Source organism: Mus musculus, chromosome 16, assembly GCF_000001635.26.
Source record: "Mus musculus strain C57BL/6J chromosome 16, GRCm38.p6 C57BL/6J".
NCBI classification, from domain to species: domain Eukaryota; kingdom Metazoa; phylum Chordata; class Mammalia; order Rodentia; family Muridae; genus Mus; species Mus musculus.
The window spans coordinates 65,849,825-65,866,849 of NC_000082.6; the positions used below are offsets into that span (position 1 = coordinate 65,849,825).

General features: G+C 37.0%; 1 protein-coding gene across 4 annotated transcripts in view; it reads left to right on the forward strand.

The window, feature by feature from the left end:
- Vgll3 (vestigial like family member 3) overlaps positions 1 to 16,544 on the forward strand; it is a 51,180-nt gene extending 34,636 nt beyond the window's left edge. For all 4 annotated transcript variants that reach the window (NM_001368760.1, NM_028572.2, NM_001368761.1 and 1 more), the window contains exon 4: positions 10,846 to 16,544. In NM_001368760.1, coding sequence (NP_001355689.1) covers positions 10,846 to 10,889 — 44 coding nt within the window. In that variant the 3' untranslated portion in view covers positions 10,890 to 16,544. The remainder of the gene's footprint in view (positions 1 to 10,845) is intronic.
- The last annotated feature ends 481 nt before the right edge of the window (positions 16,545 to 17,025 follow it).

Here is a 17,025-nt window from a genome sequence, read left to right on the forward strand (position 1 = left end):
TTAATTTATTTATTTTACAAAAAAAAAACCCATCCTGCTTGTTTAAATAATTATATCTAAGAGTACAATGTGATATTCCCACAGGCAAGTGACAGGCACTAATCAAACGAGAAATTAATGTTTCAATTCTGTATGTATAGAAACTCTTCAAATGTTTTGTAAGGTCTTGTTTTCCTCTGACAGCGGCTGGAAGTTTGGGAAGCTTTCAAATCATGTTATGATTTCTTCCCTGAAAGAATCGCATGTGCTTTGGGCGACAGAAACTGTGTAGGTTAGAAACAGAAACTAACAAACAAACAAAAAGCCAGATAATCCTTGCATGAGCTTTGATGGAGAACAATGCACAATCTGAAGTGTATGCCTCATGAGTCAGGGTTTTTCACTGTAGCTCTGCTGTGGCTCACAGCTCACACAGGGAACCATCTAAAGGGGTGGCTCAAATGGCGAAATCTGTTTCACAGTCCATTCTCAGCCAATTCTGCATCAGCTTTCAAGAAGGCTACAAACATTATGGAAAGGCATTCTCTGTGGCCTGAGGAATTTACAGCTATCTTGATTCCCTTTCAGCTATTTATCAACAATATAAGGTTTCACAAACAGTTGTCTGCAGCCAATATGTTCTGAATTCTTTAGTGAAAAGATGACACACCAAAAGTATCTTGCAAAGGACTGATGAGAGGCAAAATGTGCCATTTTTTTCCTTGTGGGAACAACCTGATATATGGGAGATTTGAGTTCATTCTTTGAAACCACAAGCATGTGTTCTAAGGCTTACTTCCTGCTGGCTTTGCTTGTGCTGTATTGAGTGGTCCTAGCATCTCTAGTATCCCTGAAGCTCTGCTTCTATTTGCTAAAATTAAATAGACTCTTCTGGACCATGTCAGAGGGCAAGTTTGCATCCAGGTCAAAAGAAGGTAGAAAATCCAGTTGATGTCACTACAGGAATTGACACACATGTAGTCCATCCCATTACAGAGTCTCCTCTAACACATTTCGCTTCAATAGAGAGATTGATGGCTTAGCCCAAATTCATATTAAAGTATGCTTGTATTTCAGCAGTTCCAAAGTTATTTTTAAAATTTGGTAATTTATACTCCCAGATACCAAACTTTCTCTTTTGGGGCAGTAGAGGCCTCAATCGGTGCTCTCAGATTAGCTCTTCTTGTAGTTGGATTATCTATTTTCTGAATCGTAAAGCTGTCATGGTAAAACCTAGAAATCTCTTTAAAGATGCATATTTGGCTGCATGTGCATGTGCTATCCAACAGATGTCTGGATAGCTAGAATCTCTTGAGAGCATCGTAACGTGTGGTTTTAGTTATAATAAGTGATCCAAACTTTTTTGCTCCCTTTGGTCTTGCTTTTCTCAGTTCTGGGAGAAAGTCTGTAGTTTGTAGAGAATTTACAGAAGAATATTTCATCTCATTCTTCGTTCTTTTGTTAATTTCATCCCTATGTTTAAAATGTCTTTATATCTGCTTTTGAAATGAGTTTGCTGGATTGGTAAGCAGTGTCTACATTTCGAATCATGATCCCAAGATCTTATCTCCCAGGAGGTGATCAATTCTATTGATGTTCAAGCTTAGTACTCAGTAAGTGGGCATTATGATAAAAAAGGAAACGGCCAGTCACTTCGATGTATAATTCGTATTTGTCATAAATTCATTTGTGTACTGATGGTCTCACCTGTGTGATGCTTTCATTACCTGATGGCTACTTGGCCAGCTGGACACTGGAGAAGTTGTTAAAGCCAAAAACTAGAGGGCCCTGCACGGCAGTTTGTGGTTTTGAAGAAAGGAAGGCTTTAAGATTAACTACTGTGGCTTGTTGTTTCAATGGCAGATACCTGCCAGTAGACAGCTTGTCACACACAGTGTTTGCCTCAGGTATGCAGGTGTTGCCCTTCCTACCTTAACACAGTAAATTATGGTCTACAAGCAAATCAGGTTTGGTGGGCTTTACATTTTTACTCTTCCTTTGAATCTGAACTTAAAGGCATCTTGGCAAGTTCAGGCAGTTTTCACCTTATTGTTTCTGACAGTACTGTTTCTGTGGAGATTTGAAGGATATTCTAAATGTGCCTCGAGAACATATCTCTGTAAGTAGAAAGGTCTTCTTTTGCTACTAAGTCCTCTACTTCCTGAGTGAGGTGTCACCCTGCAAAGGTTGTAATCAGGAGCGGTTAACTGTTACTGAAATGTCATAAGGAATAAATTTAACGCTATATTTGGTTTTAGAAGAAGGCATCTTATTTTTAACAACTTTAAAATATTGTTAATCACTTACGTACTAAGTATGAGATCAAATCATCAAATAGTCAAAACTATTTATAACGCATAAGAAAACATACTCATATCTAATGCACAAAAGGTACAGAGGAGAACATTAATCATTGAATTTGATCAATGATAAAAAAATCTGATCAAAGAAAACATAAAGAGAAAGTCATAATCATACCATGTCCATATTCATTAATAATGAAACAATGCAAATCAAACAATTAGGTACGTTAAATCTATAATGGCCATAATAAATATTTTATTTTTTAATTAAAAAATTTTAATACATTTATAGTCCAGTCTTTCCCCCACTTCAAGTTCACCCTCCTACAATTCCTCATCCCATTCCTCCTTCCCCTCCCTGTCTCCAAGAGGATGCCCCCCTCCCCTTCTCCAGGCCTTCCCATTCCCTGGGACCTCATGTCTCTCGAGGGTTGGGTGCTTCTTCTCCAACTGAGGCCAGAACAGGAAGTCATCTTCTGTGTATGTGTTGGGGCCCGCGAACCAGCTCCTGTATGCTGCTTGGTTGGTGGCTCAGTGTCTGAGAGATCTCAGGGGTCCAAGTTAGTTGAGACTGCTAGTTTGCTTATGGGGTCCCCCTCCTCTTCAGCTTCTTCCAAGCCTTTCCCTAATTCAACCACATGGGTCCCTGACTTCAGTCTAATGATTGGATATAAGTATCTGAGTCTGCCTCAGTCAGCTGCCTGTTGGGCCTGTCAGAGGACAGCTATGCTAAGCTCCTCTCTGTAAGCACACCGTAACATCAGTAATAGGGTCAGGCCTTGGAGCCTTTTCTTGAGATGTATCCCAAGTTGAGATTGTCATTCGACCTCCTTTCCCTCAGTGTCTTCTCCATTTTTGTCTCTGTGGTTCTTTTAGGCAGGAACAATTCTGGATCAGTTTTTGACTGTGGATGGCAACACCATCCCTTCACTTGACGTCCTATCTTTCTACTGGAGGTGGACTCTATGAGTTCCCTCTCCCTACTGTTGGGTATTTTGTCTGAGGTCCCTCCCTTTGAGTCTTGAGTGTCTCTCACCTCCCAGGTTCTGATATATTCTAGAGTGTCTGCCACCTCCTACCTTCCAAACTTGCCTGCTTCCATTCTTTCTGCTGGCCCTCAGAGCTTCAGTTATGTTTACAATTCCCCTCTGTGTCCTCTCCCACCCAGATCCCTCTCTCTCTCTACCACTGTGATTGTTATCTTCTCCCTCCCAAGTGGGATTGTAGCATCCCTACTTGGGCCTTGGGCCTTTCTGCTTGTTAACCTTTTTGAGTTCTGTGGATTGTATCCTAGGTATTCTGTACTTTTTGGCTAATGTCCACGTATTAGTGAGTACATATCATGCATGCCCTTTTGGATCTGAGTTACCTCACTCAGGGTGATATTTTCTAGTTCCATTCTTAATAGCTGAATAGTATTCCATTGTGTAAATGAATCACAGTTTCTGTATCCATTGTGGGACATCTGGGTTGTTTTCAGCATCTGGCTACTACATTTAAGGCTACTATGAACATTGTTGAGCATGTGTTCCTGTGGTATGGTGGGTCATCTTTTGGGTATATGCCCAAGAATGGTATAGCTGGGTCTTCAGGTAGATCTATTTCCAAATTTCTGAGGAACCTCCAGATTGATATCCAAAGTGGTTGAACCAGTTCACAATCCCAACAGCAATGGAAGAGGGTTCCACTTTTTTCTACATTCTTGCCAACATATGCTGTCACCTGAAATTTTGATCTTAGCCATTTTGATTGGTGTGAGGTTGAATCTCAGTGTTGTTTTGATTTGCATTTCCCTGATCACTAAGGACTTTGAACATTTCTTTAAGTGCTTCTTGGCCATTTGAGAGTCCTCTGTTGTGAATTCTTTGTTTAGCTTTATACCCCATTTTTAGATTCAGTTATTTGGTTATTTTTTGAGGTTAGCTTTTTGATTCCTTTATATATTTTGGATATTAGCTCTATATCAGATGTGGGGTTAGTGAAGATTTTTCTCCAATCTGTAGGTTGCCGATTTGTCTTATTGACTATGTCCTTTGCCTTACAGAAGCTTTTCAATTTCATGAGGACTCATTTATCAATTATTGATTTTATATTTAAAAAAGAAACTGAGTGTCAGAGTCAGCTTGAGCACATTTTGGCATCATAGTTACTTATGCAACTGTAATTGACTATATGTGTGCCTTCAGCAATAATACAAATATGTTTCCAAAGCAAGTTTGTATGTATATGTTTATGCATATGTATATGTATGTCCATATGTAGGCACATTATGTACATCTGTTGAGTATTGCCATACTGTAGAATAATTGCTATGAGGTCTCTCCCAAAAGAATAAAGATATGTATGTTGTTTCCAATGATATTCCTCCTCCTGCAGTAATCTGCCCCACAGTACAGTGATGATTGCTCACAGATCTAAAATATACTTTATATTGAGAACACCGGTGGAAAAGAATATTACTTAGAGCTTTTACTTTCCAAGTACTGTTGGTAATGGATTTAAAATAAGAAGTCTGATGTTTTGAGATTAAAATAATTTGTTTTAGATGTTGTAAAAGACGTATGGTGATTACACATGATCTGTTTTGATGCTCATTACATTACTGTTGCCCAAATGGGTAGCTATTGCTTCTATTCTTCATTCCTCCTCTAAGTTAATAGTATGTGCTCTGTTCACATGGATCATATAGAAAGCCCCAACTTGTATTTAACCTGACTTTGCAAGCCTCCAACAAACAGATGTAATTGTATTACCATTTGCAGTGTTAATTTTATGAAGGAAAAGAAATTAATATGACTGTCTCATGAACATTCCTGTGGTCACCTGTGATTCTGTCAGGCGGGGAAGATTGGGTATTTGCCACAATAGAATGCTGCATATATTTAAGTTGGAAAGAAGTACTATTTGCATTTCTTGTAGTAGAGCAGAGGATTTATTTTTAAATATGGGAATAAGATGCAAGTTCATTAATCTAATAACAAGTGTTCCTGGGTAAATGACTTGCATGTAAACTCTTAATATCTGTGAAAAGAACGGTTTGTACTTATTAAGTACTTTCTTTCCTTTAAGGTCAAAACATGTTTCACTGACACTCAGGTTTTATATCTCCATTCTCTCTTTTCACCAGTATGTCTCCCACTGTACAGTTCCTTCTTTTATCTCTAGGAATACAAAAAATGGGTGCATATTTGATTTAAAGAGATGGGCTGATGTCATTTTCACATTATCATGCGCCCTCAGAAGTAGAACATGTTCATGTAGTGGGTTATGACTGATAAACCAGGTGTTCCCAGAATTCAGTTCTGCCATAGAACACAAATTTCACTTCAATTTATCACCTATGACTTCTTCCTAATATTAGAATAATGATACCTTAGTCTTGATGCCCTTTTAAATATCTGATGGTTTTACATATCATATTTTGATCATATTCATTTCCTTCCTTCATCTTCAAGATTCACACCTCATTTAGTACTCTCCCAACTTTTTTCTGATTATTTAAAATTCTTTCAAATATTCAAGTTCTACTAATGCTACCTTTACACTCTAAGGTGTATTGCTCCACTCTTAGATCTATCAGGAGATACACCATTAATGAAATGTACTCTCTCCAGGCAGCTATTGATCTCCAGTAGGGAGATCAGTTAGGGGTGAAATTTTGTGCCCATTTTCACCCTCCATGCTGGAAAGTCTAGCTAATCTTTAGCTAATCATGTGATACTGTTGTTGTTCCCACTTTAAAACAAAAATGCCATATACAGTCAAAATTTATTTTCAAAATTTATTTCCTTCATCCTCCGCATGACACTTAATGATTGGTTCTAAAAAGTTATGCAAACATGTAATTAGTAGGTTGCAATCAGCCTGTTGGTGTCGTTCATTTATGTCATAGCATTCCTATTCCACCCCTGCTTTAAAACCTTCCCCTCCCCCACATTTTCCTTTATGCATTCTCTATCTATGCATCATTATCTACTAAACTAGGCAGCAAGCTTACCATTTTATCGTGATCCCTACAAGATACCCATCTAGAGCTGCCCATGCCATCTTTTCCAGTACAGGGTACAGGAGCTCTAGTAGATTCAACAGAATCCCCTCTGAGCCAACACCTGTGTCATTCATGGGAGTTTTGGGGAGCTTAGGGATGTTGCCACAAAATACCTTGGGGTTGAAGGAAGTTAGGAAGGGGGAGACTTTAGCCTTTGTATGCTTACATACATATTGCTGCTGTTCTGATTCTTATATCCATAATCTTAACCTGACACCAAACTTTTAAAATTGTGCCTCTTAAAGTTTAGGGCATGATTTTGCCCACGAGTGGGGAAGTTGCATCTTTGTAAGATTCTGTCAGTGCTGTGGTCTGGATGTTGGTGTCCTCCTGAAAGTTTGTGTTGCAATTCTAACTCTTAAATGTTAGTTTTAGTGAGGCCTTTGGAGTATGGATAAGTGACAAGAGCTGAGTCTTCAGAAATAGGAATTTATTCTCTTCTAAAGGGCTTTAGAAAACACACACACACACACACACACACACACACACACACACACACTCACCCCTACCTTTCTGTTTTGGGAAACAGTGAAAGGAACCTCTATGAACCAGTATGCAAGCTTTCATCCAACACCAAATCTTCTGTTGTCTTGATCTTAGATTTGAGCCTCTCCAATGGTGTTGGAGGAATCTCTGCTGTTAATCAGCTGCCCAGTTTGCAGCATTTGTTTTAACATCCTGAACAGACTGACTGCCAGACTCACAGATTTTTGAAATGAAAGCAAACTGTGATCTTCTTACGTGACCAGATTTCTCTCACATTCCTAATTATTTCAAGTTTGTTTGCTTGGGTACAGATATTGTTTCTTCTTTTCTGTAGTGATCAGGTGGTGTTGGTGTTGGAACTGAAGTAAGGAAGTGTGTCTCTGAGCCTTTAGTTTCTTTCAGGCTCTATTCTAAGTGCATCTCTCATTCAAACTCTGAAGATACTACTGTAATACCTGGCTTACTTCTGATTTACAAAAAGCAAGAAGCAAATAAAAAAGATAGAAAATAAACTACAGCAAAAGTCTTTAGTCAAATGTTCTCCATTTTAAAATAGTTCACTTTAGGAAAGTAATTGAGTCTAGAACAATTATATCACACTAATGCAATGGCCTAAAGCATTTTTAGTCTTTATTATATCTCAGAAATAATTTATTGTATTTCACAAATACATTTCAAGTTGATGAAGTTGTTAGAAATTATCAAGTGACTTGTCTTGTTATTCTTGATATCAGCTCAGAATACACACACACACACACACACACACACATATTTAAAGAGTTGAAAAGGGAATATAGAAATTGATTTGTATTTTTGTGAATTAATTTTGTGAGAGGCTGTTTACGTGGGGATTAGTCAAGTGTGGCTACTGTCCTCCTACCCTAAATTTCCAACAGCACAGGTTCCATAAAGAGTACATATATGCTATCATTAAGATCACTGTCTCTGCCATCAGATCTCCTGTTTATAATCCTGCTTCTGCCATCGCTTCCCCTAATTTCTGCCCTCTTGTTGAGTAGCCCGTGTTATTTAGAGCATGGTTTAGGAGATTCAGTGAATGATTCCGTGTAAAGTTCCTGGCACTTTCTGGAAAGGTAAACCTTGGCATATACAAATCAAGGATGTTAGCTAGCCTTGCCCTCCTCCTTCACTTTTACTTTCTACTGAAATATCTTATGGGCTGAAGAATGAGACTAACATGGAGTTACCGACATAAAGAAAGCAAGTCTGGTGATTCCTGTCAGCCAGTGGAAATCAAAGAGCGTGCTAGACCCTCATTTCATACAGATTTGGTTGGCACTGGAGCAGCAAAGGAGTCCAAATAGGAGCACTGCTTATGGCAGAGGATAGTCTCTTCTCGCAAGAAGTTTTTGAAAAATAACCACGTATGTAGACTATGCAAGGATCACGATGAACACTTTTATCTTCTTTCATTTTGTCGGACAAAAACCAACTAGCTAGCTCTTAAGTATCCAGAATCACTATTAGCAATTTTCTTTCATGGCGCAACACAATAGAAGGGTCTATTGTCATGGTTCTTTTTCAAATGAATTATATTTATTTTGATATTTACAAAAATTGATGCTAGAAATTAAAGCAAAGATATGATTTTTGTCTTCCACCTAGAAGAAGTTAAGCAATCAGTATTCAATAGTAATTTAATACCTGCAAGGTTGTCGATGAATTGTCATGTGGCTTGGATTTGTTAAACTCTACTCTGTAGTGACCCAGAGCCATGGAACCAAACACTGAAGAGATGCATTCATAATGAGAATGATTTCTGCTATTCTGGTTGAAAAGTTGGGCTCCACCTTAAGTAGTTCCATACTTGGCTATAGCAAACATTTACATGATCTGAGGGAGTCATATATCTTTGCACATCAAACTAGGGATTGCCTTTATTTAAAAAAAAAATCAAACCACTGGTGATTGCAGCAGTATTCATGACTTGCAGTGTTGACAATCTATAGATTGATGTAGTCTTCAGCCCTGGAAATACTGCGTCATCTAGAGGATGAGAAATATTAATAATGAAAAAAATATTTATGTAGTCAGCAAATTGTTGGTAAAGGTGGGTTAGATTATACAAGTTACCCCACAGAGTCTATGTCAGGTTGCAAAATTATTCAATCCACAAACTCATTTGCAAATAAGTAAAGCAACCTTGAGTGTCCTGATACATCTTTGATATTTTCTTTTCCTTTTCTGTCTCCTCTTTTAACCACCTCCTCTTTGAAACAAGAGCAAAAGTTCTATACCAAGTGAAATGCCAATATTCTTAGAGAATAATAGCTAGACCATTCTTTTGACACCCACGACCTTAGCCTTTAGTAAATACCCTCATGCTTTGTACTGTGCAAACTATGCCGCCATAGTCTGATGTGCTTTTTATGTTCCTTCATTTATTCTCTGTCTTTCTATGTTGCTGTCTTCGAATGTTGTCTTAATATTGGCATCCAGTGACACTGTTTATAATGATATCATTAACTAGTAAAAAAAATAGTTGATAAATGGAGGAACAAGAGATGCTATTATACTAACAATCAAAATATAAAACTATCTGGGGTCATTTTTTGTTGTTGTTGTTGTTGTTGTTGTTGTTGTTTTGTTTTTGTGTGTGTGTGGGTTTTTGTTTTTGTTTTTTGTTTTTGTTTTTTGTCTAATACCCCAGATGACTCTTTTAAACAAAGAGTCAAAAGAATAGTTTGAGATTCTGGCACCAACATAACAATTGTCATCTCTTTCTGCCCACATTTTGGAGGCTTCATTTCACATTTTGAGTTTTGATTCTGAATGACTTAAGATTTTATTCAGAATCCTGGTGGGGGTGGTGGCACACGCCTTTAATTCCAGCACTTGGGGGACAGAGGCAGGCAGACTTCTGAGTTCAAGGCCAGCCTGGTCTACAGAGTGAGTTCCAGGAGAGCCAGGGATACACAGAGGAACCCTGTCTTGAAAACAAACAAACAAACAAAAAAAACAAGCAAAACAAATAAACAAAAAAGGAGTTCATCCTGAGAACTTACTCTTCCAAATTATATCCTTCAAATAGAAAAATAAAGGTAACTAAAGACATAATAGGCATGAAAATGAATTAATTGCAACAATGATTTCAATATACATGCTCATCAAAATATTTTAAGACGTATATTAAATATGTATGTTTGTCAGTTATATCTCAAAAATCCAGCAAAACAAAAAAATATACACAAAATGAAACTTTACTTCAGGTAGGTTTGGGCAGCAACTGCCCTGTTAATTGCCTGTGTCAGAAATTGGTTAAGTGACTGTAATAGACACAAGTAAATTTCATATTTCCTATACATCCTCTTTTAAAAACTTTCTATTTAACCTATCAGTTGGGGTTCAAATATGTTCATGTATCTGTTTTAAACTTATTTAACCTCACTTGCTTGCAATGCTCCTTAGATCCCCTGAGACAATTTAAATTCATCATAGGAAAAGATGTTAAAAGACGTAAATGAGTAACTAGAATCCAGTCCTATTTACTATGGCGTACCAGCATACCAATAGTTCTAACTTGCATGTTTTATTCATATTTCACCACTCTCTATGGTTTTAATGATGCTACTCTGAATAAAATAAATTTTAAAACAACCGAACGTACTAATTCCACAAGTCTAACTGCACTGGGTGCTGGAAATTTTAACTGAAGAGTTGTTCAGATGTTTCTCAACTTGGTTATGTCTCTCTTTCCATCCATTATCATATCATTCTTAAAGTTAAGGCACAATTTTTAATTTTATTGAACTTATCATTTACTCCTAATCCAGGAAAATAAGAAAGAAACAGCACAGCGTGTATTCAGTATAAACAGCATTATTCTAGTATAGAGTTCTTTTTTACACAAAGTGTTCCATGGCCTTTTTAGAGGATAGGTCACCTTTAGGACCTGTCTCATGTTGCCCGGGTTAACCTTTCTGTACTCAGTGACTTGCAGGTCATGAACACTAATGCATGCTATGTGTATACTTATTCTTCATTCTTTTTCCATTTTCATCATTTTAGGTCTTCAGCATCAGGACAAGAGCAAAGAATCAACTTGGTACTGAAGCATGGTATCAGCAGATCATATGGCAGCATGAATCCAAGAGCCCACTGGGAAAAGATGCCATTGGGATATCCCATCCAGAAATGGGACACAGGAAATGTGGAGTGAGAAGAGAACATAGAAGGCCATTGTCTTTCGATTTGAACCTTTTCTGGAGAAAACATAGAGGGCTCTCCTAGTCCTTGAGGAAGAGCCTTTGGGTTTCTTTTCCCTCATCTGAGCCTTTGTCATCTGTGCAACGTCTTGTTTTACTTGCCTTGTACCAGTACCTGGGCTAGCTTTTGTATGCCTTTTTATTTTTCTTTTTGAACCAGTAACCTTGTAAAAAGATGATCTACCAAATGAAAATGCTCATTTCTTCAGGAAAAACTATTAACTCCATCTTCATCTATTTTTATAGAAATACAAAATGGTTGGTTTAGCATGGAGGGGATATTTTTGAAGATGTAATTTTTTTTTTAATGTTGTAACAGTCGTTGAGTTCTGTTTAAAGAACTTGCTCTCAGAAAAGCACTGGCCAAAATGCTGAAGCGCTGATCCATCTTTAGAGTCTGTGATGCGCTGTGTCTGTGCTTCCGAGGGTACCTCAAGGGTTTCATCCTTCCTCCAACAGTGGCACTGCCGTAGACAAACCCTGCAACATTGTGTTCATGTTGAAACTCAGTGAAGACTTAATTCGATGATAGCTCTCTTAGTTTGCTGTTATATATGTCTGTGCATCTTGAAAGGGGCATTTTCCTTTAAAGGGACACAAAGGGAAGGGGACTTCTCCGAAATAGTTCTTGGAGGTTGACTAACAAGAAAAAAATTGGTTAATGAACAATACTTCTCTATATAGTCCAGCTTATCTTAACATTTAGGTGGAGAGCTTACACATGGCTTCAAAATAGGGAAAAAAAAATCAATGCATTTAGCCATGATAACTGTGGACATCACGGCTGAATTTTCCTAATTTCTAACCATTCGTTCATGGATGACTTTGGATGACTGTGTTTTCTGAATACAAATGAGTAGTATCAGGAAAGGAAGGAGACACGTGTCAAAATGCTGACTGTTCCTCATCTTTGTAAAAGTGATGTATTCTTTATGCAATGTTTTCACTTGATCATTTTTGCAAGATTTTCATTTGCTTTTAAGTGTAATTAGTTTCTAAAAAATTAGAGCAAAATAAAAGTGGTAATGGATTTAAGTTTATGCTTCAATTACACAAACTGGTTGAAAGACTCAAAGCTTGAGAAATGAACTTAACATGGCCCACAAGATAAAAAAAATGAAGTTGGAATTAACTTTAAGAGAAAATTGGACAAAGTTTGGGATTATGAAGGTAGCGATGAGTGGCAAGTCAAAGACACAACCTATTTTTTCCTTTTAGTTGCTCCCAGCCACACAGGGCATTAGTGTAGTATAGATGCTTTTATTTAATAATGTTTCTCAAATTCTTCCATTCTTCTCAGGCCACACAAAACAGAAGGTTAAGTCACGTGCTATGTTCTGTTTTTAATTGTGAACTTCATGGGTGAGAATATTTTACACATTAACAACACAACAAGCAGCTACACAGAATTCTCACAACTCATTTCCAAACATTTCACTTGGCTGTATCTTAGACATTCGTTTCTCTTCCTGCTGTGTTTTGAATTATAAACCCACTTCATCTCTTGTAGTCACAGACTCCCATCATTTTTTTCATCTTGATTTTTCTTTAACACAGTCTTCACATTTTTATCAATATAATCTAGACTTAAGGAAGCTCCCACTCACCAGTTTAGGAACTTTAGCATCCAGATAATGGGCCTCATTAAATTCTGTGCATATTTATCTGGATTTTGATAACATATAAAGTTGTTTTATTTGTTATCTGTATCTGCATAAATATGTGGAGCATAGAGTTGAATGAATCTATCAAATTCATGATGTCTTGAGTCTTCTTAAGTTGTAAGAATTGAGTACTTAGCAACTCTCATGAGGGAAACACTTTGGCTGTTGTCACATCCTTCCTTGAGATATATTAACTTGCATTGCCGTGTCTCTTAGAACAGTACCACACTTCCAATCACTGAGCTCACTCCATTAATTTTTTCCAGATAAGGGAGGATAAGAGGACTAACTTGTTTTCTTTCCTTATTTACCATCATTCTGGATTGAAAATGAAAGTAGTTAATTTCGTGGTTTTGCTGTGATATCCTTGTAACTATGGCCAAAACATGATTTGGTTCAAGATCAAAGGAAAGTGAAGAATCTGAATTCTATTGCATGCAACATGCAACATGCTCTCTCTTTAAGAACAGGCATAGGTATCAGTGGCACATTGTCATCAAAGGAGGAGACCAAAATCTAATAAAAGGAAAAAGAACATGTCTCTAATTGTCCAGCATCCCTCAGTGTTTTGACACTATTGTAACAAGCAGAAGTAATAAGGGAGCTATACCATAGCAAAATAAGTAATCTGAATTTATTAGCGGGTAAAGTGCTATTACACTCTGGATCTGGGTTTCTCACTTTAAAGTACAGCTGCCACACTGAAGGGTGTTTGCCTTCTACCCCTCTGAATTCATTATACCCATTCTACCTTTGACTATTTCACAACTTAAATTTCTTTCAGTCGATTTGAAAGCCTGTACACTTGACACCAGAAAACCTTATTATTCCATATGCAATCTACTATTTCACCAGTGAACTCTCTACAGTAAGAAACCACAGAATGTTGGCTATTAGAGTCCCTGCAGGATATTTGATCTTTCCTTGTTAATTTCTAAAGAACCTCTGAAGTTTATAGTCTAAACATTTGTATAAACCAAGTTGATATATTATCTTTCAAAGGTTACCTATTCTTTTAACTCTTCCAACTTTTCTGTTTTGAATTCCTTATTGAGATTTGCATGCTAACTCCCCAAAATGGAAATATTATCCTCAAATTTATAAAAGGAGAATGAGTGGATTGCAAAAATACTGAGGAACACATTTCCCAAAGTTGTGGCATTAAAAGAAAATGTTCTAAAGGAGAGCATCTTTTATTCTATCAATAGTAAGATTGCAGAACATGGGACAGGTAGTAGCCTTAAAATCACTATGTGACCGGATGTTGTAATTTTAAGTTATAGAGACTGTACTTTCATAAATTGCATGCTGTCCCTCATGAGAAGCATGCCTGTATGAAGTAGCATTTGTTGAATTAGTCAGTGGGAATGGCAGTAAGTGATGGACAAGACAAGAACACACTGTTTTGACTAAGAAAGAGTGGGTCAGCAGGGTGAGTTAGTTGTGACCTCAATTGCTCGCTGAATTCTGACTCAGCTGTAGTTGATTGTTTCAGAACTTCATTTACCTCATGATAAAAATTGGATAATACTATGTAGCAGGATTGCTGTGAAAGTTGGAAAACGTATACAGATTCACCCAACTACAGCGTAGATGTTCAGACAACTACCAGCCTCCTCAGTTGACCATCAGTTCAGCAAGTTGGTTATAAAACTGAGCTCTTAAATATCCTGTCCCTTAATGTTGCCCATTCATTATTCAGCACCTAAATAGACCAATGACTGCTTCTCTGTAAAGAGTCATTGAAAGGGGAATCTTTTTTCTTTCTTTTTCTTACTTATGGGAGATAAAATGTTAACTTCTTAATGAACTCCAAGTTTTTAATGTGGTGTTTCTGAAGAAATGTTAATTAAACATCTAGTTGTATGTACCCAGAGTCTGAGTCATATTCACCCACAACTCTATATATTGTTCCCTCCAAAATTATGAGAGCAGTGTCACCAAGCCCTGACCTTTGCATTTGTCAGATATACATTCTGTTTCTGTGGCACTGGCCTAAGAATGTTCTTCTCTGCCCCTCTTGTTTTTCCTTGCCTCAGAGAAAAAGTTGCACAATATGGTGTGGGGGAAAAAAAAAGTCTCCTTCATGGAAAGGGAGGGGGGAGCATTCCCTTTATGATCTAAGTCAGCAGATTTACTCTACTTGAGAAAAAAAATGAAACAACTTTATTGGAAGCAGATGTTGACACTGTGTCGGTTATTGAAGATGGAAAGAGTTCTCTCCGTCGTTGCAGTTACAAAGCGGTATTGATGGCAGTCAAGGTCCCTGTGATGCGTCACCTTCCCAGCTGGAGAGGACAGCAGAAGCAGTATGAGACCCAAAATGAAGTCAGCCTGTGATTTCAACGTACAAGAAACACCAAGGACTAAGCTTGTTTGCTGCATATTTTTCCCCTGCAGGATGCATAATATATATCTTTCATGTAATATTAAGGCTGGAAAGACAAGTTAAAATCAAACATCTTAAAAATACTACAATTTGAGGAATCCTTTAAATATACCATGACATCACGAAAACTTTGATTAAATTTATTTCAGAAAAATTAGGCTGATATTTGTGTCTCAAAGTGTAGCTGATCACACAGAAACACTTTGAAGGAAGGGTGGCTTTGGCGTTTGGGGGATGAATGGAGCCAGCAAGGGAACCTCAGCTTCAATAGCGTCAGAATGTTAATTGCCATGGTTGTGTGGTCATAGGATTAGGTCACAGATCAGACTTTTAGAATATTGGATCGTAATTTTTCTCTTAGCGCTTTATGGGAATTTTAAAACTGTAAAATTAGTCATTATAGTTAAATGTATTGCCTTTTACATTTTTCTTGTGAGCCTTTGCTTGAAGCATTTTGTGATGTCAAGTGATTAGTCAAGGAAATAGTTTTGAAATTTTGACCACCTTATATTGATCCAAGGACATTTTCTAAAACTCCTTTTAAATTACAAGGAATTCTAATAGGTTTTTAATGTTGTTTTCCAATTCTGTTGTGCTGTGTAAATAAACAGGGCCGTACAGTCATTTAGAAAGGGACACAACATCACCAATTAATTTCTTTTTCTAATGATTTCTGACTACTAAATTTTAGTCTAATATGGGCTCTTTTCAAAAATGAAATTCATAGTGAGACTTTCTTTTTACCTAAGATGTGAACTTTTCTCTTTATACTTATAGACGTAGACATTTTTTCCTTCTGTTTTGTGGCTAGAGTCACAAAACAGAATGTAATGAATCTACATACTGGGTTCAATGTGTAGGATATGTATACTTGTGAACATCCTATCTGATTTACAAATGCTATTCCATTTAGGTATTTTTCAAGATGTACGATGTAGAGAAAACCCCATGTGCATTCTTTGTATCATTTTAAAGTGCATATATTTAAAGGAAAACACTGACTCCTTTTGTTTTCATTGTGTACACCTAGGTAAGGTGAAATGGTTTTGTAAAGAGAAAATGCACAATATGATATTTTATATTTATCACTTGATAAGGTAAACTGAAAACTAATAGTAGAAGTCATATCTTACAGATATCTTACAGCATTCGGCATACGGTATGATTCCAGATTTGTTAGTTCTGAGAGAAATCACACCATCTTGATTTCCTATTTCCAGAAAGGAAATCAAGCAATCTTGGTTATGCTGTCATTGTTACCTAATAGATAATGGATAATTGCTAAATCTTTTGACTTTATAATTGTAAAATCATATGCTTTTTTTGTTTTCATTCTTCAAATGCAGGACTTATAACTGTGTCATTGATATACAATCATGGATGACTTTGTGAGAAGAACAGATGTCATTTTCTTTAACTTGTTCAATAAATAATTTAATGTGACTTTAATGATTGGGTTTGCACTTCTAGTAACTAAATCTCTGTTTCCCTTGTATGTTAACAACTTGTAGATATCATTCAATCATCTCATGTTAGATTTTTATAAACTATGAGTTTAATTTCCAGAGCCATGGCATTTATTTGTTACAGTTTGGAGTGGATTAGGAAGCATGTTTATGGTGGAAGAGCAAGTGAAATTGATTAATGACATAACAGCAGGAGACTTGAGAAGTTTTTCAGGATGCTGCTGCTAAGTTATTTGCTTGACCCTTTGGGAAACATGCCCTGATGATTTTGTTTCCACATTCGTCAGCATAGAACTTTCTATAAGCAATATGAAAAGATAAATTGATGACAACAACAGCAGCAACAGAGCTATTCTGCCCATGGCTGACATTAAGGAAATGCTCCTGCAGAGAGGTTTCTAAGATTCTCTGTTGTGAAGGAAGATGCACATGCTCACTACATGGCCCTTCCCCCACTTTTTTCT